The sequence below is a fragment of the Erinaceus europaeus genome, chromosome 16, assembly GCF_950295315.1.
Source record: "Erinaceus europaeus chromosome 16, mEriEur2.1, whole genome shotgun sequence".
NCBI lineage: Eukaryota > Metazoa > Chordata > Mammalia > Eulipotyphla > Erinaceidae > Erinaceus > Erinaceus europaeus.
In genome coordinates, this window is record NC_080177.1 from 80,574,826 (window position 1) to 80,600,837 (window position 26,012).

The 26,012-nt window shown below is 49.2% G+C and overlaps 1 protein-coding gene and 1 long non-coding RNA gene across 3 annotated transcripts in view; one reads left to right on the forward strand and one right to left on the reverse strand.

The window, feature by feature from the left end:
• Window positions 1–5,729: 5,729 nt before the first annotated feature.
• SUSD6 (sushi domain containing 6) overlaps window positions 5,730–26,012 on the reverse strand; it is an 88,004-nt gene continuing 67,721 nt past the window's right edge. Inside the window, exons 3-6 of the mRNA XM_060175560.1 lie at window positions 14,522–14,719; window positions 12,451–12,589; window positions 10,648–11,075; window positions 5,730–9,767 (exon numbers count right to left, since the gene is read on the reverse strand). Of these exons, the coding sequence (XP_060031543.1) occupies window positions 9,742–9,767; window positions 10,648–11,075; window positions 12,451–12,589; window positions 14,522–14,719 (791 nt within the window). The 3' untranslated portion in view covers window positions 5,730–9,741. The remainder of the gene's footprint in view (window positions 9,768–10,647; window positions 11,076–12,450; window positions 12,590–14,521; window positions 14,720–26,012) is intronic.
• Window positions 21,512–24,420, forward strand: LOC132533503 (uncharacterized). 2 transcript variants are annotated; one of them, XR_009545394.1, is made up of 3 exons: window positions 21,512–21,795; window positions 22,570–22,694; window positions 23,129–23,829. It is a non-coding gene; the product is annotated as an uncharacterized LOC132533503 (long non-coding RNA). The 2 variants fall into 2 exon arrangements; XR_009545395.1 differs by lacking the exon at window positions 21,512–21,795 and adding an exon at window positions 24,158–24,420 and having other exon boundaries at window positions 22,358–22,694; window positions 23,129–23,277.

Here is a 26,012-nt window from a genome sequence, read left to right on the forward strand (position 1 = left end):
AGAGGATTTGCTAAATGTGGCCTTCCCCACAGTGCGACTGTGCTGGGCAAGCAAGTACTGACTCTAGCAAATGCAGCTTGACTGCAGGATAAGCACTCAGTGAGCTACCTCTTAGCCCCTAAAAGGTAATTTCTTTACAGGAAATAGAGCATCTGGAAAAAAAAAAAAAAAGACTGGGGAGCTAGCATAATAGTGCAAATGACTTCCAGGCTTGGAGGTCCCAGGTTCAGTCCCCAGCACCACCGTAGGTCAGAGCTGAGCAGGGCGCTGGTTAAGAGAAAAAACAAAGCAACTACTATCAGTAGAAGGTAGAATATAAGTTTCTTTCTAAAAATTTAGAAGTGAATATGTATTACTTGAGCAGTGTGGTATTTTTTGCTATTGTCCAGGGAACTCAACTTTCCAAAAGGTGAGGAGGGAGTTACTCAGGCCCAGGTGCTCTGGCTCTTGCCTCCAACCTGAGGCTAGCAGAGAGATTCTCCCAGCAGCTTTGCAGATTTTTAGTCTTATTTATAAAATGGAAACAATGACAAGACCATAGGATAAGAGGGGCACATTTCCACACAGTGCCCACCCCCAGAGTTTCATATCCCATCCTCTCGTTGATAGCTTCCCTATTCTTTAACCCTCTGGGAATATGGACCCAGGGTTATTGTGGGATGCAGAAGGAGGAAGATTTGGCTTCTGTAATTGCTTCCCCGCTGAACATGGACAACCATACTCCCAGCGCGTCTTTATACTCCCTGCTTCCCTCATCTGTCATGAAAATGGAACCACCCCACAGCTGACCCCATGCAGTCCACTGAATCTGCTTATCTTGTATTTTCTTTTCTTCTTCTTTTTTTAGGTTTTTTTCTTAATGTGGAGAAACAATTCTTGTCTTTTTGTTTTGTTTTGTTTTTTACCAGAGCACTGTTCAGCTCTGGTTTATGGCAGTGCAGGGGATTGAACCTGGGACTTCAGAGCCTCAGGCATGAGTCTCTTTGCATAACCATTATACTATCTACCCCTGCCTTCTTGTGACTTTTTGAACTAGGCCACTCTGCATAGTTCAAATGCCTCCTCCTCCCCGCCCCAGGAAGTACAGGGCTACTGATAATAATGGCACCTGCTTTAAGAAGTTACTGTGGTTACACAAGCTTATCCACACAAAATATGCAGAACCCAGGAAGGAACTTCAAAAGTATGAGTTATCATCACCGTTTTTTCTTTTTAAAATTTTATTTAATTTATTTTTTTTATATTTATTAATTTTCCCTTTTTGTTGCCCTTGTTGTTTTATTGTAGTTGTTATTGATGTCTTCGTTGTTGGATAGGACAGAGAGAAATGGAGAGAGGAAGGGAAGACAGAGGGGGAGAGAAAGACAGACACCTGCAGACCTGCTTTACCGCCTGTGAAGTGACTCCCCTGCAGGTGGGGAGCCGGGGGCTCAAACCGGGATCCTTATGCCGGTCCCTGCGCTTTGCGCCACCTGCGCTTAACCCCTGTGCTACCGCCCAACTCCCCGTTTTTTCTTTTTATCCCACCAGGTTTGTTGCTGGGGCTCAGTGTCTACATGAAGAATTTACTGCCCTCTAGGAACCCCCCTTTTTTGAGGTGAAAAGGAGAAAGGAGATAGTATAATGGTTATACAAAAGGACTTTTATGTCAGAGGCTCCAAAGTTCCAGGTTCCATTGCCAGCACCATATGACAGAGCTGAAGAGAGCTCTGGTAACAAGAGAAGATGCTACTGCTACTACTATGCTGCTGCTACTACTACTACTACTACTACTACTACTACTACTACTACTACTACTAGTATACCACTATACTACTACTACTACTACTACTACTAGTATACCACTATACTACTACTACTAGTATACCACTATACTACTACTAGTAGTATACCACTATACTACTACTACTACTAGTATACCACTATACTACTACTACTACTACTAGTATACCACTATACTACTACTACTACTACTAGTATACCACTATACTACTACTACTACTACTAGTATACCACTATACTACTACTACTACTACTACTACTACTATACCACTATAATACTACTACTACTACTACTAGTATACCACTATACTACTACTACTACTAGTAGTATACCACTATACTACTACTACCGCTACTAGTATACCACTATACTACTACTACTACTACTAGTATACCACTATACTACTACTACCGCTACTAGTATACCACTATACTACTACTACTACTACTAGTATACCACTATACTACTACTACTGCTACTAGTATACCACTATACTACTACTACTGCTACTAGTATACCACTATACTACTACTACTACTACTACTAGTATACCACTATACTACTACTACTACTATTAGTATACCACTATACTACTACTACACTATACTACTACTACTATACCACTATACTACTACTACACTATACTACTACTACTACTACTATACCACTATACTACTACTACTACACTATTACTACTACTAATACTACACTATTACTACTACTATACTACTACACTATTACACTATACTACTACACTACTACTACTATAGTACTATTATACTACTACACTATACTACTACTACTACTAGTATACCACTATACTACTACTACACTATACTACTACTACTATACCACTATACTACTACTACACTATTACTACTATTATACTACTACACTATTACACTATACTACTACTATAGTACTACTATACTACTACACTATACTACTACTACTAGTATACCACTATACTACTACTACTAGTATACCACTATACTACTACTACTATACTACTACTACACCACTATACTACTACTACTACACTATACTACTACTACTACACTATACAACTACTACTATACCACTATACTACTACTAGTATACCACTATACTATACTACTACTACTAGTATACCACTATACTACTACTACACTATACTACTACTACTACTACTACACCACTATACTACTACTATACCACTATACTACGACTCCACTATACTCCTACTACTACTATACCACTATACTACTACTACTACACTATACTACTACTATTACTATACCACTATACTACTACTACACTATACTACTACTACTATACCACTATACTACTACTACACTATACTACTACTACTACACTATACTACTACTACTACTATACCACTATACTACTACTACACTATACTACTACTACTATACTATACTACTACACTATACTACTACTATACCACTATACTACTACTACACTATACTACTACTACACCATACTACTACTACTACTATACCACTATACTACTACTACACTATACTACTACTACTACTATACCACTATGCTACTACTACTACACTATACTACTACTACTACTACTATCCCACTATACTACTACTACTACACTATACTACTACTATTACTATACCACTATACTACTACTACACTATACTACTACTACTATACCAGTATACTACTACTACTACACTATACTACTACTACTATACCACTATACTATTACTACACTATTACACTATACTACTACACTACTACCACTATACTACTACTACAGTACTACTATACTATACTACTACTACACCACTATACTACTACTCTACTCTACTACTACACTATTATACTATACTACTACACTACTACTACTATAGTACTACTATACTATACTACTACTATAGTACTACTATACTATACTACTACTACTATTTTATTACTATTACTATACTACACTACTGCTACTATACTACTACTACTCTACTATACTACTACTACTATTTTATTACTACTACACTGCTACTATATACTACTCTACTATACTACTACTATTTTATTACTACTACTATATACTACTACTATACTACTACACTACTACTACTATACTACTACACTACTACTACCACTATTACTACTACTAAGTGGTCCAGGAGGTGGCACAGTGAATAAAGCACTGGACTCTCAAGCATGAGATCCTTGGCAGCCCATGTATCAGAGTGATGTCTGGTTCTTTCTCTCCTATGTTTCTCATTCGTAAATCAAATCCTACCCCACCGCTGGTGAGGACTTAAACCGGGTCCCAGCACCACACTGTGAGGTTAGCCATGTGGAGAAAGCTGAATATGTCGAGGTGGAAAGGTTGCTGCCAATAAGACAGGCCGGCAGAACAGAGCAGCTACAGTGGTGCAGGTACGGGAGGGTGTGCAGGTTACTGTAGAATAAAGAATAAATCAGCCTGGGCCCTGGGCTGAAAGTCAGGTGTTTCTCTACTGCTACTTCAGTAGGAAAACGTCTTACGATCATCTGGGCTCAGTACAGGCACCAAGAATCCACCATTCCTGGTGGTTTTTTTTTTGTTTTGTTTTGTTGCCTTTGTTGTTTTATTGTTGTAGTTATTATTGTTGTTGTTACTGATGTTGGATAGGACAGAGAGAAATGGAGAGAGGAGGGGAAGACAGAGAGGAGGAGAGAAAGACAGACACCTGCAGACCTGCTTCACCGCCTGTGAAGCAACTCCCCTGAAGGTGGGGAGCCGGGGGCTCGAACCAGGATCCTTACGCCGGTCCTTGCGCTTTGTGCCAAGTGCACTTAACCCGCTGCGCTACCGCCCGACTCCGGATTTTTTTTTTTAAATAGAAATTGAGAGGGAGCCAGGTGATGGTGCACCTGGTTGAGCACATGATAGCAATGCATAAGGACTCGGGTTCAAGCCCCTGGTTCCCACCTGCCGGGGGGAAGCTTTGTGAGTGGTATAGCAGGGCTGGCAGGTATCTCTCTGTCCCTCTATCTCCTCTTACCCTCTTGATTTATGGCTGCTTCTATGCAATAAAAATTTAAAAAAATTGAAATTGAGAGGCATACGGGGAGTTAGAGAGAGAGACCTGGGGAGTCGGGCTGTAGCGCAGCGGGTTAAGCGCAGGTGGCGCAAAGCACAAGGACCGGCATAAGGATCCCGGTTCGAACCCCGGCTCCCCACCTGCAGGGGAGTCGCTTCACAGGCGGTGAAGCAGGTCTGCAGGTGTCTGTCTTTCTCTCCTCCTCTCTGTCTTCCCCTCCTCTCTCCATTTCTCTCTGTCCTATCCAACAACGACAACAACAATAATAACTACAACAATAAAACAACAAGGGCAACAAAAGGGAATAAATAAAATAAATATTAAAAAAAAAAAAAAGAGAGAGACCTGCAGCTGTACTTCACTGCTGATGAAGCTACCCCTCCGTAGGTGGGACTGGGGACTTGAACCCAGGTTCGTGGTAGTTTGTGCCGCCACCTTGGCGGCAGCAGCCCACAGGAGCCTGCAGTCACTGCTGCTAGTACACAGAAGGGGAGGGGAGGAGTATTTTACCAGCTTGGAAAAGCAGTGATGGGGCCGAGCAGTGGTGCAGCCAGGGTCATTTCTGGCTGCCCCTACCCCGCCCCCACCCCCAGCTACACTTGCACTTCCAGCATATTTCAAATCCCCCGGAAGCCCTGACCACAAGGTCTGTTCACGACTGAATCTCAGCAGAAGCACAGCGGTTGGCACAGAGAGCACCTGATGTGAGAAGAAGAGCAGGTCCGCTGGCACGCAGCTTGTACCGGCCCTTCCTGCCCTGGAGACGGGCTCCCTGTGCCAGCTTGTCTGGTCTTTAGCAGGAAGCCCCTCTCCCCAGAACACACACATTACCCCGCCGTTGGACTCTGTCCCACCTGGAGTTTCTGCAGAAAGGCAAAGATCACGTATTTCACAACTGCCTTCATAAGAACTTTTTTTATTATTATTTTTAGAAATGCAGTTATATACATAGATTAAAATTAAATTAAACTTTGTACAAATATTAAAATACTATCTTCACACCCACTGCAATGTACAGGATACCAGAAAAAACATATAAGATAAAGCAAACCCAAATGATTGTGACATCCTGCAGTCGATGTGCCATTTAAAACCATTTTGAGTACCATTCTGCAGAGGATTCATGGCGGTGTGTTAGAAGCTAGGGCAGGGCATGGTGGGCCGCCCTGCTACCTATCCTCATCTGTTTCCTCTTGCTGCCGGGCAAGTGCTTTGCCACGCACCCCTCCAGCTAACTGCTGCCGGGCAGAGGACTCCATCTCGGCTTTTTCTCCACAGTGTGACCAGGTTTAACGGGATTCAGAGGAGTTGTTTCCCAGCAAAGCTGAATTTGCTGCCTTTCTCGCTGGGGAGCCAGCTACTGTACCACTCAGTCTACCCAGCTGCCAGGAGAAATCCTCTCTGCCCTCAGTGGCCACCAGTGACGACTGTCCCCGCCATGAGCCGTGAGGACCCCAAAGACCAGCTCCCCACTCGTGTCTTCCGCATCTCCCCCCACCCACCTCTGGCCCTTCATTCCCTCTAAGGAAAAAGAAAAAAGGATGTGGAAGTATCTGCAGCATGTTCCACTCTGTCCGTGAAGGTGTTCCTTGTGGAGGGAAGTGACAGTGTTATGTGAAAAGCTAGTGGTCTGGGAGCTCAGCTGGGAACAAGAGGCTGAAGGCTGGATGTCATCCTTCCCCACGCCACCATCAACTAAGCAGGAGAAATATCCCTTTGTCTGTCTTGCCATCCAGTGTCTCCACTTTAAACATCTTTAAAGCTGGAGCAGGGAGAAAAGAGGGCAAGAGGGGTGGGGAGACAACATGAGGTTAAGCTGTCTGCAAGCGGAGTGTCAGTGGGACGCAAGATGAGATGATGAGATGAATGCCTCGCCAAACGGAAGGACTCCCGAGAGCCACTCCATTCACAGCCCATCCCCAGTGACACGGGCAGAGAGCACGCAGAGCTGAGAGATGGCAGAATCTGCTAGCTAACGTAAGGCATTGCAAGGGACACACATTTTCAAGGGATTTTCACTATAACGGCCCTTTGGAAGTCTCTGGAACGTGACTCCTAGTTGCCAGGATATAAACCTTCACTGAGTCAGCTTGTGTGTGTGTGTGTGTGTGTGTGCGTGGGGGGGATGTAAAAAAATGAGCCCAACCCTTTTTGTGACAGAGAGAAATGGGGTGAGGGGAGACACCTGGAGTACGGCTCCGCCACTTGTGAGGCTTGCCCCGCGGGTGCAGACGATCTGACACGTCCCCCAGCGCTGGAGTTCACTGCTGGGCTTTCTCAAGAGGCAGCAGGGAAGGCAGGCTGTGGGCGGCTCCCACCTGCATCGGCGCCTTTGGAAGCCCCATCCAGCAGCCTGCTGCCTCACGCCAGTCTGTCTCTCAGCCAGGCCCCACCTCACGGCAGCTGGAGGCCCTAATTCCCGGCGAGGGACAAAGCCCAGAAGCCTGGGAAACCAGCACATGACTGATGGTCTAACAAGTTGCTTTTTGGGGGCTGGGGGTGGGGAGGCTTATGAGATGTGAGAAGTCTGAGGAGAAGTCCGCAGCAGCGGGAGGGAGGCCTGGAGCAGGGCAGGGGGGTCCCATTTAGCCTGACTTCTGCCATGCGGGCAAGTCTGGGCTTGTGTCCCCCAGGGCGGTGTCAATGGCAGGCAAACTGGGAGAAGAGCTCAAAAGGAAAGCTTTCCATTTTCTTTCTTTCTTTTTTTTTAAGGGCCAAGTCAACCACTTGTGTGGCTAAAATAAACCCAAAACAAAAAGCATTTCTCCTAGAGGGGAAAAGAAACACCTAGAGTGATGACATAAAAAAGGGTTAGGTCTCCCATAATTTTTTTTTTCTCGAATAGAGTTCAGGTTTCAGAATTTCTAGAAGATTGGAAACAAAAGCTGCAGGCTCAGCAGTGAGACTCGGGATACCCCACCATGTGTCTTTTTTTTTTTTTTTTTTTCTGAGCAGGAAGGGAAGTGCACGTCTGTGGCTTGGGGTGGGGGGTGAGGCCCGGCTGGGCTCAGTGCCAGCTGCAGGCGCACCCAACAGACGGGCTCTCCTGGGGCCAGAGCACAGCCCCGTGCTTCCCCTCAACACGTGAGACTCCAGCCGTCTATTCTCCCGCACCACCTCTGCCCCTGCTCTAGTCTTTGGGCACAGCATGTGAGGGCTCCTGGGTGGGGAGGGAAGACACGGGAGTGGCCAACGGGCGTGGCAGGCACTTCCCTTACTTACCCTGAGAGGAAGACTACTTGTGACAGCAAGAGGCCTGGGAGTGAGCAGTAAAGTGCTTATGTGAGAGTGGAGGCAGGAAGCTGTGAGGCCGTCTCCCTCCCCGCTGAGGCCACCATGCTGAGGGCTACCCTGTTTAGGTCTGGTACTGAAAATAGACTGGGATACTTATTGGCTTTGCCACCCCAAACAGGCTGGGAGGAGCAGAGGGCAGAGGTGCAGCATAGGGTCAGCTTCAAGTTTCCTAGCCCCGGTACCTCCAAAAAAAAGAAGAAAAAGAAAAAAAAAAAAAAAAAAAAAACTCCTTAATGCCACATGTACTGAAGGTGCCAGTAGCCTGGCTGGGCTCCTTCGCCCCAGTTGTGCCAGCGTTCTGCTGGGGGCAGAGGGTCTAAAGCACCGAGACACTCCAACGCCAGGGCCCCGTTGACCCGCTGCGGGCCAGCAGGGTGGGGTGCATGCCAACTACCCCTCAGCCCCTGCCCGGGGTGCCAGGCAAGAGCGGGAAGTTGTCTGTGAGCTGTGAAGTGTGGAGGCGAGGGGGGCAGAAGTGGGGAAAGCAGTGCAGCAGGATGCTTCCTGGCACAGGTACTAAGGCACGTGACTGTGGTGAGGACTCTCGGACTGGCATGGAGCTGCCTGCAGCTGCCCAGGGGCTCGGCCTGTGCCTCTCGGGCCCCTCGGTTGCCATGAGCCTGTGACGGGGTGACTTGCCCTGACCGCCAGTCATCACGTGGGCTTCTGCAGCATCACAACAACCCTCCTGCGGCAGGGATCAGCTGCTTCAGACCCTGGTGGGAGCAGAGCCCGAGCTGCCCAGGCTGAGCAACTTCCCCTTACATTTCAGGGGGCAGAAAACACCCCAAGCAGAAAGCCGATGCCGGGAGGAGGAAGTCAGGACTTGCATGTGAGGAAGATGATCACCACCAGCCGCCTGGCTTCCCTCCCTCTTGGGATCCTCTGCTGTGTCCTGGGAACTCAGCTGTGTCAGGAGCTGGCTGGTGCCCGAGGTACGGGTGGGGGCTGTGATGGCTTTGGCATGCTCCTGTTACGTGCTCTACCCGCAGCGAGGAGATGTGCTACTGGCGTCATCAAAGCAAGGCCCAGGGGCCTGCTGGCCCCAGAGTCACTCTTGGCTCCACGGCTCTCAGTTCTGGATCTGCTCCTGCTAGTGGTGGTGGTGTCAGTCCTCAAAGGACAACGGCCAGCCCCAGGCTTCGCCCGTGAGTGGCAGGAAGCGGCAGTGCGGTCACTCAGGTCTGCAGGACTGCACTGAGCCTGCATGTCAGGGAAACTCTGGGGCTGGGGAAGGCACAGGTAAACACAGAGGTTCTCAGGTCTATAGTGGGGGCTGCCGCCAAAGCGCCGGCTAGAGGGGACCCAGAGGGTGTAGGGAAACATGGGTTCGATCCAGCACATTCAAATATTTCCCCAACACAGATGCAAAGGCTGGGCCAGCCAGAAAGCCAACACCCCCAGCTTTCCAGAAGGTAGATGGTGAGAATCTTCCTTGAGTTTCTAGCAAGTTGTACCTGAAAGCCATCTGAGATACAAAGATACACAGACACACAGGTGGCAGCTCAGGTATCCAGGTAGGGTGGCTGGCGTACAGGGTGCTCGACCCACAGGAGAGGAAGGAAGGGTGAGGAAGATCACTGTGGAGAGGAGAGCGGCCGGTGACGATCCTCCTCATGCTTCTTTCAACAGCGGGATGTCTGCAGGAAGAGGAGGGAGGGAAGCACAGTGGTTAACTTCATGAGGTCTGTGCCCGTGGCAGGGGTCCCCTGCTGTCTTGCTGTGCACTCATGGGTGCTGGAGATTCAACTCCGGGACTCATGCCACCTTGCTAGCTGAAAAACACAGGTTTTACCGTGACAGTCTCAATATTAAACTCTCTAGACCTGAGAAAGGCGGAGGTGCCGGGAGTGTCGATTTTATTCTCTGATGCTTTGCCAAAAAGGACGTGGAGTCACCAGGGCGCGCGCCTCAAGGCGCTGTGGGACACACAGGGCTGCGGAGCCAGGTTATCTGGTCTCGGATCTTAGCTCTGCCACTTACCAAGGGCTCTGACCTCCTGAAGCCTCAGTGTCCTCATCTGCCACTGAGGGTGGTAAGGCAGTGACCCTGTCTACTTCTTAGAATCACTGTGGGGTTTGACCAAGGCAGGGCAGGAAAGTCAACCAGCACAGCGCCGGGCTCTTTAAAATGAAGTGGTAGAAGGCTCTACAAGTGAGAGAGGCTCATTTTCTCTGTAATATGACCCATGTCTCCTTGTCTTTCCTGTCCTTTCAGAACATAAAGATCGTAAAGAGAGAGATCCACCCTCGTCTCCAACCAGCTGCCACCCTTTGATTTAGTGGCCCCGCAGCTACAAATAGTTGCAAAGACTCCAAAGTGTCAAAATTCAAGCTGTCATAATAGTGACTACCCTGCCGGGAGGCCTGAGGGTAAAATCCCATTTTCTGGAGCAGCAGCTCAGGTCCTCTCCTTCCCTGCATCCAAATCCAGCCAACATTGGAGAGGCTCACAGTCCCTTCTCACTCCCAACAAGGATCCCGGGCAGTGAAACTTTCACAATCAGCAGAGACCACCTACCGTCTGTGTAGTCTTCTGACGCGAGGGATAAGAGACTCTGTATGTCGCTGTTTTCGGAGTCGGGGCCTTCTTTGTGCGCAAGTCGGCTGCTCCCTGAGCCGGCCACCCAGGAGGAAGCGGCTGCCTGGTGCACCATCACAGTCTCTGAGTGCCGGGAGCCCCGGGCTTCACACAGTCCAGACTGTGCTGGGACCTCCTCCTGCTCACCTGCCGAGGAGCAGGCCCCCTGGTCCTGCAGCTGCGGCTCCCTCGGCTCGCTCCTTCCACTGGGCCCAGAGCCTTCTGACAGCACGATCTGCACTCGGGGGTCGGCAGGTGGCACACAGTGGCCAGAGCTGCCGTAGACGGCCTCCTCGTACGACGGCAGTGCCACCTGGACCCCGTCCACCACGATGGAGACCTGGTCCCCAGACACTCCCTGGTCACGCCTACACCGAGGAGAAGAGAGAGGAAGAGTGAACATAAGGGCTAAGAGCACGATGCAAACAGCCGTCACTTCTGAGCATCTCAGACGCGTCAGGCACAGCACTAAGGGGAGTATGCAGCTTCCCCACCGAATCCTCACCGGAACCCTGCCAGGCGGGCACCAAACCGCAGGTCAGATTCAGACACTGGGAGGCATGTGTAGCCTCTGCTGCCCAGAGAAATGGTGCACGTGCTATGAGCACCACGGCTGAGGGGCCCGTGCGGGGGCTCAGAGGTCATGGGAAGTGGGGAACTGGTGGCAAAGGGCGCAGAAAGCAGTGTGTGCTCAACGATTACTTCAAAAAGGAAGTCTATGTTTTTTGGTGTATACATATGACATTTTAAAATTTTCACTCAAGTCCGGTGAAAATCAGCCAGTTCTTTTAACAGACATACTAGTTTAAGTGCAAGGGGCGGGATACTCCCTAACTCAGATGAACTGACAAGTGGAACCACTTGACTTTCTGTGGAACAAGCTAATTCTTTAAACAGCCTCATTTAAAATCTTCTTCAGCCTGGTTTTTGTCTATAAATTCCAAGCCCGGAGCATCTCCCCAGGGCAGTTTAATTGGTTCCTTTGTGCCTGCGACTGACAACAGTGAGTGATTACGAGCTCCCAACCAACGAACATCCACTGTTCTTTCCCAGGAGCTGACAGAGTGAGAACAGCCGTGTGAGAGAGAAGCCCTGAGCACCCCCAGGGCCAGCTGCTCATCACTTCCCACCTCCCTCCAAGCTCCCCCGCACTCCGGGGTGATCTGTGGCTAAAGCACCAAGCTGGTCAGAGGCGAGTCGAGCCGTCGCGTCTGTCTGTGTGGGGCACAGTGCAGCAGGGGCCGCGCCAGACGCATGTCAGAACCACTTGGGAAGGTTTCTGTTTTTCTGTCTGTTTTCACTAACGCCGGGGTACCACTAGGAATAAGTCAGAAAGTCACGTGTCCGGGCTACCACCCCAGAGGTTCTCGTTCAGCTGGGCCGGGGTAGGACATGCAAGTCTGGACTCCTGACAAGTTCCCAGGTGGTACTGCTGTCACTCCTGTGTGACTGAGGTTCAAATCCAAGTTCTGTCATCAGCTAGAGGGAAGGATGATGTTGAGTGGACGGCATGACTTCCCTGAGCCTCAGTTTCCCTCTCTGCACCTATATTGTGAATACTGAGACAATTCTGTGCAAAGCCATAAGCACAGTGGCAAGCACATTCTGAAGTTTAACACATGGGCGTCTCCCCTCCCCCCGCCCCACCTTTTTTCTGGACACACAGACCAGCAGAGGCTGCAGGGTCCACCAACAAGGCCTGCGCCCTTCCAAGATGCCCGCCTCCCAGCACCCTGGACTTACCTGCTGTGGTGGAAAGATTTCAGCTTGGGCTGCAGCAGCACAAACAGCACGACAAGGAGGAGAATGAGCGCCACAGAGCTGGCGGTAGAAGCCACTATGGACAGGGTGGGGACCCCGAGAGACGCGTGAGGATCTTTATCTGCAGAGAGAGATCGCCACAAGTCAGGGGGGCTGGGAGGCAGTTCATCAGCTAGATGTAGGCCATGAGGCCCTGGGTGAGTCCGCAGCAGACAGTGCTAACGAGAACTCCAGAGACGGTGAGTGGTGATGCTTGGGCACCCCTCCCCTTCTCCCTCCCTCCTCCATATCTCTAGGTATATAAAATATAAAAAATGGGCCGGGGAAGTCATTCAGGCCCTTGGTTCATTCTCCTGTGTTGCACTAAAAGTGCTTTGTGCCAAGACAACTGAGACATGAACCCCAAAGATGATTTGTCAAAGACGGCCCCACCCCCCCCGACACACACACACACACACGCACACGCATACACACACACACACACACACACACACACACGCACACACACACACACGCTGCCATGCGGAGACGCACTGTACCCCGGACAAGTCTTAGAGTAAAAGTGTAGGTTTCTTCCCCACTCAGAAAGGGGTCATTCCCTTTGTCTTATTCCTGAACCTCAAATTCCCTTTACCTCAAGCTGTAGCAGAGCACCTGGCACCTAAACTCACCTATTCTGTGCATGACAAGCACCAGATGGTTTCACTTTTATGTGGAACCTAAAGAACTGACAGCGGCCTGGGAGGTGGCAGAGTGTATGAAGCACTAGACTCTCAGGCACGAGGTCCTGAGTTTGGTCCCTGGCAGCACGTGGACCAGAGTCATGTCTGACTCTTTTTCTTGCTGCTATCTTTCTCATTAATAAATAAAATCTGGAAAAAAAAAAACCTTTCTGTAAAAAGAAAAGAAGACAGAATCTGAACTTGCAAAACAAACAACAGAAACAGTCAACTATCTCTAAGACTGAGCACTGTGGTGGTTTAGTTGGGAAGGTGGGCGCACAGATCTTTGCTGGGACTGGGGGGGGGGAGGACTAGATCCTGCCGCCACCTTACAATCTTATCCTGTAAACCACCATGAAATCATTAATACAAAAGTTCAATCAAGTCAGCTAGTCCTGAAGGCTTTGCTTTTGGAAACTGCTCCTGATGCTGTTCTAAACAGGTGGTTAGGAGACATCCACCATTAAAATGAACACAGCAATTCAGGACCACAAGCTCCACGCACACTGTCTCCACACGGCAGGAGAACTCTTAAGAACCGGGCTGTGATAACTCCCTTGTCTGCCTAAGGTCCTGTGGCTCTAGCTGTAAACTCCTGGCCGGTCTCCATCCTTCTCTGGGGCATCACTGTCGTCAAGTCCAAGTGAAGCTCAAAGATGGCTACACGGCACACACTTTCCTGCAGGCAGCTGCGTCTTCCTGTCATGCACAACAGGAAGACGGAGGCCAGGAAGAGATGTTGTGTAGCTGGAAAGTGGTTCCAGAACACGAGTCTGCTGTCATGCAGAGAAAAGGAACAGGAGCACTGGGCTCCAGGCCTAGCACAGCGCAGAGGTCCCCAGCACATAGGCAAACAGGAGATCCCCAAAGCCAATGGGACTTCATAGAGCAGCACTGGCCTCTCAGCAAAGCTACTGGGTCCTCTAGGGTCTCAGCAACCCCAAATGCCTTTCACAGGGCCAGGGAGACAGCGTACAGGGTAGGTGTGTGACTCGCCGTGCATGCAGCCTGGCGTCTTGCCCTGCACACGTGGGCGCAGCATGGCACAGGGAGCAGCTCTGATATGTCTCCCCACCCCCAGCCCAGGAGGAGTGAAACCGTGCATGTGCATGACTGGTTTCCATACAAAACAAAACAAAACAAAACAAAAAAAACAAAGCAAAACAAAAGCACAGTCTCTTTAAAAGAAACATGAAATCCCAAAAGGAGGGGAAGCATCAAAAGAACTACACTGTCCCCAGAGCACAGAATGTTCTGGAAGAAGCAGAACCATTTTCTCAGTTCACAGGAATCGGACACCCAGCAGCCCCCTTCGCAAGTGTTAAGCTGACCCTCGTTGAGATGGCAGCTGATCTCCATGGCCGGCTTCCATTCACCATCCTTACACGTCAGGTACTTGTAATCGCCTTTCAACATGTAGCCTTCGGCACACAGGTACTCGATGACACTGCCAGAATTCAGGGGGTCTCTGCAGGGTCGGGGGTGGCAGATGTAGCCACCATTCTCTGGCTCCGGGGGCAGGGCACACACTGCAGAAACAGAAAGGGCATCAGTAGAGAGGGGAGGTTTCCAGACGGAGTCCTTGCCACCAGAGGAAGATGGATCTGAGCACACTGGCGGGAAACACAGGAGCAGAGAGTCAGCCCCCTGGGAAGGCTGTTCGCTGACAGAACTGAGCGTGTCGCTGACAGAAAGGGAGGCTTACTAGCAACAGAGAACATCTGTCTCGTGCTCTCCCTGCTGTGCATTGGAGCTACATCCATGTTCAAACAGAGGACTGGCAAGGTACTGAGTCTACAGTAACCTAGCACGTAAAGTGATTCTACAGAGCCCTACGAAGGGCCTGGGGTGTGGCCCGCAGGCAAAGCACACGCTTTACTGTGCGCGAGGTCCTGGTAACACGTGGGAGCGCCGGCCGTGAGCAGCACCCATGGAGCCCCACGGAACGTGGAGCAGTATTCTGGTGCCTCTGTTTCCCTGTCCTCTCCCCACAGCCCCTCTAGAAACAGAGAAATTGGGCCGGGGAGACAACTCAGTGGCACTGCTTATATGCAAGACCCTGAGCCTGTTCCCTGCACCACACAGAAAGTCTAGTGAGAGACAACACATCAGAGTGAAAGGCACTAAAATACTACTAGCCTGCCCAGGAGAGCTCTCAGCCTTTCCCAGTGTCAGTACCGGACAAGTCAAATGACAAGCACACGCTTTCGTGGCCTCTGAGGGAATCCCTAACAGGTTCCAGGGAGAACGCCAGGGCCCCAGCACACTGTCACTTCTTGATTAGTTACTACTGGCATCCTTGCCTCCACCCCACAGTATCTATTTTCTGGGTATATCCCCCTTCTGTCTCATGGCAGATCTGGAAGCAGAGCCGGGCCTTCCGATTCTTAAAGCCTGTGCTCTTTCCTTCAGAACATACTATTTATACTCCAAGAACAGTGTGAGGATAAGAACTGCCATCTCTTTATCACTTCCTCTGCAAAATTTGAGTGACTGGGAGTCAGACCACAGTGCCTCTGTGAGATCAGGGGCGCCCACCACTCTCAAAAGACATGCCCTTGAAGCCTCTCACCAAATACCACCGTTGTCAACCTGCACACTGCTAGCAAACTAGCTGACCGCAGGCCAGGGGAAGGCTCCCTGTCCTCAAGCTGCTTATTGCTGAGATAGTGAGAAGGGGTTCCATTTTCAAAGAGCCTTAAGACAAAGCTGGGAAAGATGTGGGATCCAGAAGTCTGGGCAGCTTTTTGTGGAAAGTAGATGAGTCCAAATAAGCCTCTTCCATCTCCTCTTCAATCTACTCACCTCACCCAAAGTCTGAATAGGAGGGAGGGACACAGGCATAAACACTCTTTCTGATCCCCCCCCCAGCCCCCCAGAGCACTGTTCAGCTCTGGTTTATGATGGTGCAGGGGAATGAGGCTGGGACTCTGGAGCCTCAGGCAGGAGAGGTCGAAAACACTGGGAAAGGTGCTGTCAGGCACGAGCTGCTCATTCTAGAATCACCCCTTTCCTGGGCATGTCTACCCAGGAAGCCCTGCAAGATCTACAGAGCAACTTAGCACTCAGTTTCATTTCAGTTCAACCACTCCTCAGTGGGGTTGATTTAATTCAGGAACACTGCTAAGCTCTGTAAAGGGAAACAAAGATAGCCCCTCAGACAAGTAGCCCAGAGACACAGCAGGCGGCACAGCTACATTTCAAAATTCACCTTATGGTGACTGATTTTGGTTTTACATATTTTGACTAAGAACATTTGCCCTTGTAATTCTAGTTATAAATATATTTTTCTATGGGGGCCGAGAGATGGCGCATCAGGTTAAATGCACATAGTATGAAGCCCAAGGACCTGCACAAGGATCCTAGTTGGAGCCCCTGGCTCTCTACCTGTAGGGGGGGCGGGTCACTTCATAAGTGGTGAAGCAGATCTGCAGGTCTCTCCCTCTCTCTCTCTCTCTCTATCTCTCTCTCCTCTCTCAATTTCTCTCTGTCCTATCAGGAGCAGTGGAGCCTAGCACTGAGCCCCAGGGATGAACCTGGAGGAGAGAAAAAAAAAGAAAAAAGGCTACTCCAGGCACAAGGGAGAAAATACAGGGAGGCTTCAGAAAGGAAAAAAAGGCACAATTATTTTGATACTAAGAACATCTTTAGAGCAAAACAAAACCCTCGCTCGCCCAGTCAAATAGCAGAGTGGAAGTCCTGGCAAAGGGCAGGCATTTCAGCGGATGTTCACGGTGATGCCCGGGGTTGACAGGAAAGGGAAGATGAGATAAATCATTTAGAGGCTTCCGGAAGCCACGACTCTGGCAAGAGGCTGATCTCATCTGTGCAGCAGGCTCACTCTCTGACAACGCCAGGTCCACAGAGGGAGATTCAAGCTGTGTTCTTGACCCCAAGAAAACAGTGAGCTCATTTGATTTGGCAAAGGTTCCTAATTGTAAAAAGAGGGAGCAAGCCAGAAGACAGAAATTTTTCAGGAAAAAAAAATCAATTAGTTTTCTTTCTGTTTTCCATTATCCATCTCAGCCACTTAGGTCTCCAGGAAACATTGTAAGCAGTGAGGTCACTCTGCAGAGCCTCTCAGGGAGCCTGGCTCAGCGCCAGGCACACAGTAGTTACTGGGCGAAAGATCGCCCAGCCAACTGGCTGAGAGTGCAGGACAGAGCGGCACAGGCCCTAGAGCCAGGTGACAGCCCCACCTCTGAGCTGCCCCAGTGTAAAGCTCGCAGTACAAGCAAACAAAGACCCTCACCCAGCCCTCCTAAACATGTTTCAGACTGTTGTTCTAGAGATCAGTCTTTCAGGAGAAAAAGACAAATTAAAAGCCAGCAAACCTTAAGAGTCCGCAGAAGGCAAATCAAAACAATGTCCGGGAAAGGCCATGGGGCCACAGTGTTCAGTTCAATTCAAGTAGCTGAGCCCTTTCAAAAGGAGGTGTGGGGAGCAAACAATTAAGCACCCAGTACATTTTAAAAGGCTTTCAACAAAAGAGGTTTCTGGATGAGGATAGTTATCAAGAAAATCCAACACTTCCCAATCATAGTGATCAAGAGTTTTAAAAAAAGCAAGGATCTGTCAGTGTTTACTTACAATAACGCAGTTTGTGGACTGAAACAAGTGGGGCAGTATTTATAATACAAGCAGGCACAGAAAGACAGGTAACTAAGGCACTGAAAGAAAGGATGATGGGAGAGGTAGGGAGAACAAAGAGGCTCCCCTACACCACACCAGAACAGCAGCTCTAGTTCTTAGGGACACAGATGAGGCAGTTCATAAACGCTCCTGTCTGCTGGGTAATTTCATAACACAACCTGAGCAGATGTTACAAGGGATATTCTCTAGGAGAACCACATAGGACTGTGCTGTCAGCAAGTCTAAAATCTAATGAGGACACAATCAACTATTCATGTAAATTAATGTTCAAAGGTGCCCGCGATTTTTTTTGCCTCCAGGGGCTCGGTGCCTGCACTACGAATCCACTACTCCTGGAGACCATTTTTGTTGCCCTGGTTGTTATTATTGTTACTGTTGTCACTGTTGTTGTTGTGGCTGGATAGGACAGAAATCGAGAGAGGTGGGGAAGACAGAGAGGGAGAGAGAAATATAGACACATACCAAAAGTAGACCTGGAGAGTTTGGGACGTCTAGCTAGTCTATATGTGAAAGGAACAAGTCACGCGACCTATGAAGAAGATACTAACTCAAATGAGAACTCAAAGAAAGAAGTGGTTCTTCTCAAGAAAACTGGTTTCTATTGAGTTCCCAAAAAATGTCAGTAAGAACAGTTCGTATTTATTGATCACTTACTCTACACCAAGCACCAATCTAAGCACATTACATGAGTAACTCATTTCAGCTTCAGAAATAACCTATAAAACATAAACATTTGTTGGGGCCTGGTGGCTCACCTGGCAGAGCGCACAGGTCACCATGCACCCAAACCTAGCTTCAAGTGCCCAGTCCCCACCTGCAGGTGACGGGGAAGCTTCTTCAGCAGTGAAGCTTCTTCAGCAGTGTTGCAGGCGTCTTTCCTGTGTCTCTCACTGTTTATAAAAGAAAAAAAGTCACTGTTCAGAGCAGGGGGTTCACACAAGCTCCAAACCCCAGCTATATAAATCCTGGTGGGAATAGAAATGATAATACAAATAAAAATGCTTGTTTACAGTCAGCCAAGCAAGCAAGGGTCAGAGTTAGATTTTGGACTCAGGAAGGCAGACTTCCTAATTCATAGCTCTGAGGAGTGAGTGAGTGAGTGAGTGAGTGAGTGAGTAAGAGAGAGAGAGAGACAGACAGACAGACACAGACATGTTCAGAGAGGGAGGGGAGAAAAGGTAGCTTATCTTTTCATATCTACACCTCAGGCAAAGAGGGGAGCCTAGTGACAGATCATCTGAGAGCTGAGCTGCCTGAAGACAGAGGTCCCTGGGTCTGCTTTTAGCATGTGAAAGTACTGAACTAGATGACTTGAGGTCTTGTGACGTTGGTAAATCTGTCTAGAACCGGTTGGATGGTCAGCCTCAGGACTTCCTTCCTACTCCAGGCTCCTAGATAGATTTGTTCTACTCATAAGGTTCTGCAGATGTAGCGGTTTTGAGCTGAGCACAGGACGTGAGATTGGTGAAGCCTCCTGTCTGTGCAGCAGCTACTGGCTCAGGGGGGCATCTTCTTTGGTTTTCTTCTCAGCCAGGACTTCACGACTCCAGGCTGATTTTTCAGGTGGAGGAGAGAAACACTCCAGCACTGCCGCTGCCTCCAGTGCAGTGCCATGGAGGCTAAGGTTCGAACCTGGGTCCTGGGCATGACTAAACAGGTGTGCTCCCACATGAGGGAGCACTGCAGACCCACGTGTGCGGAGGAGCAGTTATCTGAGGGCTGCTTCTGCCCACGGCTCTCACAGGCCGTCTGCCTTCTGACCCAGACTCAAAGAGTCAAAGTCTAAAACAGGCTGCAGTGAGAGGGATGAGATGATTTCTCACGCCGTTTGCAACCTTCCTCTCCTTTAAGGCAGACCTTCCCAGCAGTCAAGACAGGAAGCCCATTGTCTAACCAGAAACCTTTTTCTCAAGAAAACTTCCCACACTCTGGGAGAGGGCCAGCCACAGACAGTTCAAGCTTTTCCCAGGGTGTGGTTCTGGAGCTGGGAGGGAGAAAACCCATGGCTTCGGCTGCCCCCACACCCCCCTCAGGTCCCCACTGCCTTTTGCCTGAGAGGTACGTTCAACAGCCTGCCCATCTGGTCTTACGTCTGAGTGGCTCCTCTGCCTGCCGACCAGGGAAATGTTAGCCATCAGCTTCCGCACTGACCGTAAGGAGGAACATTAGGCAGAAACCAAAGTTCTTAGTCATCCAGCAAGAAGAACTGTTGTCTCCTCTGCATGGGAACCTTGAGTGGAACCCACCCACCTCTCAGCATTCAGTCCCACGGCCACCCAGTCCAGAAGGTTTTCCCAAAGAGAAGTGTCTGAGGGAATCCGGCAGCACAGGGTGAGGTCTCCAGGCATGAGTCTACGTCAGAGCAACTGGTCTGTGAAGTGACTTTATTCAACATGTGAGCCTGGACCAGCTCTGGCTGTACTGTTGCCCTCACAGTCAGCACAACTCTGCAGGTAAAGCAGCGGATGGGTCCATCACGCTGTCCAGCAGCCGCAGCTTTGTAACCCCACTGTGTGCTCAGGAAGCTCTCGCCCTCTCTGTACATCTTCACCATGTGGCTGTCTCTGCAATTACTTCCTCACAGGTCAGCCCTTCCCCCGTCTCCCCATGTCCCTACCCACTCACTCAAGCTGCAGGGCAGGCATTTGTTCTGCTCGTTTTTGAAGCCCCAGTTCTTGGCACAGAATCTGGCAGATTTGTACATACTTAGTAAAAAACCGACTTGACTTGCAAAAAATTGCCCACAAGTCAAGGCAGTTTTGTTTTTAACTGCACAGGGCAGTAGGATTTCTGATTTCTGATGAGTCAAGAACAGATATCCCTTGGCATGACACCACTCCCTTTCTTCAGACTGATCTTTAATCAAGGAAATGTTCTCCTAACGTACAGGATCAGGGCCTCGAGGAGGTCTTGGGGGTCACACCGCTCAACCAGGGGCCACTGTGCGACTTTCTCAACTACCTTAACTTCTGAGTCTTACTCCACACAGCCAAACCTACCTCTGCAAATGGTTTGAGGAGTAATACAATTGCAAATTTAAAGTGTCTTGATCATGGCTGGCATCATATCAAGCCCTGGTGAACTTTTCAAATAGCAAACAAAATCCCTACACCTCTGATTTTTCGAATGGGGTGCGCCTAGGCTTTGTCTAACAAAAGAACAGGGATGATTGCAGCAACTTCTGGACATCTGGAGGTAGAACAGGAGAGCACTGAGGGGCCCTGCTGTGCACACCCCCACTGCTCAGCTCACTCCTACTCCAGCTTCTTTGCCCTCTGCTGACAAATGGCCCCCATCTGGCCTGTTACCCTTTCACCTCTTATTCTAGCTGCTTAGGGACCCAGGGGCACAGGCTGACAGCTGCGGCTGCGGCTCGCCCACTGTTAGTAACTGCTAAAAGGAGGGCGTGCAGAGGATCACTCCACTTTATCCTCCTGGTGCAAAGGTCTCACACAGCACAGTGACCTCCAGAGCAAAACCCAGGGCCGCCTCCACCCTCCCCGGCCCTGATACAGTGGGAAGACAGCAGAGCTAGCAGGCTCCATGTACAGAGAGAACTGTTACTCTGTGCCCTCTTGAGAGTGACAGTTTAAAGGGCTCAGGGAAACCAGATGGGCAGGGAGATAGCAATAACGTTACGCTGAAAGGTTTTCATGTGTGAGGTTCTGAGGTCCTAGAAGACAGAGGTAAGCAGTGCTCTCTCTCTCTCTCTCTCTCTCACACAAAAGCAATAAATAAGATAACAATAACAGTAAGAAAAGTGGGTGGCGTTTATTTCTTCATCAGCAACTGCTACATGCTGTTGTCATTACCTCTAACGAACCTGCACATGTTTTACGTCCTCTTCCTCAGAATTCCCTGCCTCCAGGGGGATGCAGGCTGGTCCTCCACACGGAAACCCCTAGAAGCTGCTTAAGGCACTGACCGACGTCAGAAAGGGAAGTGATTACAGGTAATGATTAATGCCTTTTATTTTTATTTTTTGTCTCCAGGGCTGTTGCTGGGCTCGGTGCCTGCACTACGAATCCACTGCTCCTGGACGCCATTTTTTCCTTTAGTTGCCCCTGTTGTTTGTTTACTGTTGTTGTTATTATTATTGCTGTTGCCACTGCTGTCGTTGTTGGAAAAGACAGACAGCAAGAGAGGAGGAGAGGACAGAGGTGGGGAGAAAGACAAGACACCTGCAGACCTGCTTCACAGCTTGTAAGGCGACTCCCCTGCAGGTGGGGAGCTGGGGGCTCGAACTGGGATCCTTGCACCGGTCCTTGTGCTTCGTGCCATGTGCACTTAACCCGCTGCGCAACTGCCTGGCCCCCATGATGAACGTTTTTAAGTTTGACGTTTCAAATGGTGTTGGTCTCTTGGGTACAAAGGGCAGAGTTCTAGTTTCAGTTCCAAGAATACCATCTAATAATTAAGGTCTGATGCCAAGTCCAGTGTCATACACATATGTAGAGGCCTTTAAGAAACAGTGAAAACAAATACAATGATCTCCACCCTTAAGGTCAGAGTCGAAGTGAAGCAATTAATGTTTATCACCAGGTACAACACTGGATGGACTCAACTCCCCTGCCCTATGAGGATGGTGGTATATAAAACCCAGTTTGTTCTGGCGAAAGAACTGAGGCTTTGAAACATGCAGTAATGGTCTGAGGTTACACAACTATTAAATAGTGTTAGAGTCTGGATTTAGATGCTGATTTAGATGCCTTTCTCCCTATTATAGGGAGATGCTGATTACAGATGCCACTGGAAGATTTTACCTACAAACCTAGAAAACCTTAAACAAACGTGGTGGTGAGGTAGACAGAGCGCATGTGGACAGAAGCTGCAGTGGCTCCTGCTTGGGAGGTATGCCGACTGCGGACTTTATTTAGGCCCAGAGGACTCAGCTCCTATCTTACGTGGGACCAGGTTTTCAGAGGACTCAGCTCCTATCTTACGTGGGACCATGTTCTTTCCAGAAGGGGGAGTGGGGTGGGCTGGGTAAGTAAGCACTAATCTGAGTGCCACAAACAATGGAACTATTCAAGGATCACAGTTACAGATTACAAGGGGGAGGACATGGGGGGCATTTTCAGCTAAGAAGACAAGTCTCTCAAGAGGAATATGGACAGGGAGACTGTCACTGCATGTGGAACGGGGGTGGAGTCTAGAGTGAACCTGCTTATCTGCCAGTTACTCAGAATAAACAGGGTCCCCAGGGCATCACTGGAAAAGTCCAAAATGAAGCTCTGTTGTTCACCTCCAAATGCTGAGTCAGGTAGTTTTTTTTCTTCTCCTAGGTGCTTAGCGATCCACTGCTGCTAACTAAAGCAAGCACAACTGCCAAGAAGGAGAAGCAGTAACTGGGGAGCACTAGGTATGGACACAGCCGGAAATATGCTGAAGAGATGGCCTACTGCCAGCAAATGCCAGTAACTGAGAGGCAGAGGTTAGAATACTTCCATCTCTTTCTCTCTCTCCCTTTCCCTACCTCCCTCCCCTTCGTTATTCCTTCAAATCTTACTTAAAAATATCTTTTTTGGTCTCCAGGGCTGTTGCTGGGCTTGGTGCTACAAATCCACTGCCATTTTTCTCTCTCTTTCTTTCTTTTTTTGCCTCCAAGGTTACTCGGTGCCTGCACTACGAAGCCATCGCTCCTGGAGGATATTTTTCCCTTTTTGTTGCTCTTGCTGTTGGATAGGACAGAGAGAAATGGAGAGAGGAGGGGAAGACAGAGAGGGGGAGAGAAAGACAGACACCTGCAGACCTGCTTCACCACCTGTGAAGCGACTCCCCTGCAGGTGGGGAGCCGGGACTCGAACCAGCATCCTTGAACCTTGGCCTGAGAGTGGTGGGACTGCACACGAGAGGCCCAGCCCCCGTGTCGCACCCACAAGAGAAGCTGTGCTCCACAGAGGACTCCTAGCAGGCCCACTCCTCCCAGGCGGCAGGGAACATCGCAGACGCCCCATGCTCCCCTCCCGTGCACTCTTCCTTCCTACATACCCCTCCCTGAGAAAGTCATACTTAAGATCCTCAAGGATGTTTGGAAGAACAGCAGTTCTCTAGCCAGCCTGTGGTGGGTCCAAAGCAGGGTGCCTGATGCTCATCTCCAGAACTGGCTTCCACTTGGTTTCGGCCAGTGTCGACTTTCAGCCCGGCTGCAGTGCACCACCTCCTTGCCACCTCCATTACTCAGTGCACAGACGGGTGAGGGCGGCCTACGCTGTGCCTTCATCTGTCACCGAGGCAGGTCTCTGTCCCACTGCCTCCATGAGCCTTTCTGACTGCTGGACCTTTAACTCTGGACACCACTTTTCACTGAACAGGGTCCAAGATCCCCGGCCAGCACAGGCACCTGCAGCACCCTGCTCATTCGGCCTGTTAAAAGACATCTCTGTCCAAATGCTACAGAGGGAAACAGAAAATGCTGTCTACTTTTCTGTTTTCCAAATAGTGGATTTAATAACCTTCACCAGGAAGTAAAGAATATTTGCAAGTTTGATTCTTTTTATCTCTGACTTTTGCTCTTCAAAAGAAGGTCCTTGCCTTAAATATCAGCTATGCACCTGTCATGTGCCAGGTTGGTGATAGAAATTTAAGAACCATTAATGATTTGTTTCTGTCTCTGGGGCAAATTTAGGCAGACAGATAAGAAATCCCAGTCAAGAGAGAAATATAAACATATATATTTTTATTATTAAAAATACTAATTTTCCTTAATGTCTCTGTGCTGTGGATAGCTGGTGGTAGGGGGTACTGGGGGCCAAACCCAGTCTAATGAAGTATTGTTATTAAATGTCTTTTTAAAGAGAGAAATATAAAGAAATCCCAGTCAGGTTACCATAATAGTGAAATCTAATATTTTCATTATTTTTTATATTTATGTACTGGATAGAGACGAGGTAAATCCGGGGCGGGGGGGAGATAGAGAGGAAGACAGACAGAAGGACACCTGCAACAGTGCGTCACCACTCGTGAAACTTTTCTCCTGCAGGTGGGGGCTGGGGGCTTGAACCTGGGTCCTTGTGCTTTTTGACATGTGTGTTCAACCAGTTGTGCCACTGCCTGGCCCTCATGAAATCTACTATTTATTTCTCCAAGTTCATATAGGATTATATTTTCCTATTTTTTTCAACAAGTTTTTATCAAATACCAAAGTACGATGATAGCTGATGGGAGGAGGAGAGGAAGATAAAAAAACAAAAGATACAAGTCTATTTTCTGGAAGCTTAGCTGTCTACTAAGTGACCGTAATAACCGTGTGCTAGAAATCTCCATGGGCTGCAACGGGAGGTTCCCAAGAATCCAGTGGGGAAGGTCAGAAAGGACGGGAGAAATGGTACTGAGGACTCCAGTTCTGGGGTTACTAAGCTGGAGGCCATAAAGATTAAGGCTGTGAGGTTTTGACAAGGATAAAGGGAAGCAGAGCACCATGGGGCAGATTACACGTGAGGAAAGCGCAGAGCACAGGCAGGCACCATGGAAGTAGTGTGCTTCCAGAGCTAGGACATGGCCGAACATTTAGGGACTTGGGCTGGTTCCGGAGGGCGAGGGTCCTGGCTACAACACTAAGGGGAGGCAGATGGAGGGCTTGTTCTTCCTTATAATGAGACTGGAAAAATCTCTCTAGGCCTAAAATGAAGTCTTACTATTTATAACAAATGCAAGTGCTGATCTGCCCGGACAAACCAACAATACAACCTGCCTGCTTCCTCTGAAAGCCACCGCTAAGGGGACCGCGTGTGCTGACGTGTTGGCACAGACCCGGGAGGATGGGGGCAGGTTTCAGGTGATTCAGCATGGTCTTCAAGCTCGCAGAGGTAGGGATGGCAGGAGGAGGGGGGACGGAGGGACTGGAGGGACTGGAGGAGAGGAAAGAAACACAAAGCTATCCTGTAGTGGGTCTCTTCCCAGGGTGCTCTCACGTGGCGGCAGATGGCCTGTGCCCAGAGGCCTGGCTCTCAGAAAGCAGCTGCTCCCAGGTCCTTGTTCTAACAGCTGGGGTCACAGCACCTCTCTGCACAAGCGGAATGCCAGGGATCAATGGGCTTCATTGTGGCCGCATGCATGAGCTCTTACGTCCAGGCATACGCCCCATGCTGGCCTGGACAGGGGTGGGGAGACTAACAGCACACGCTCTGAAAGACTGTACTTGCAAATTAATGGAGAGACACGGTATTA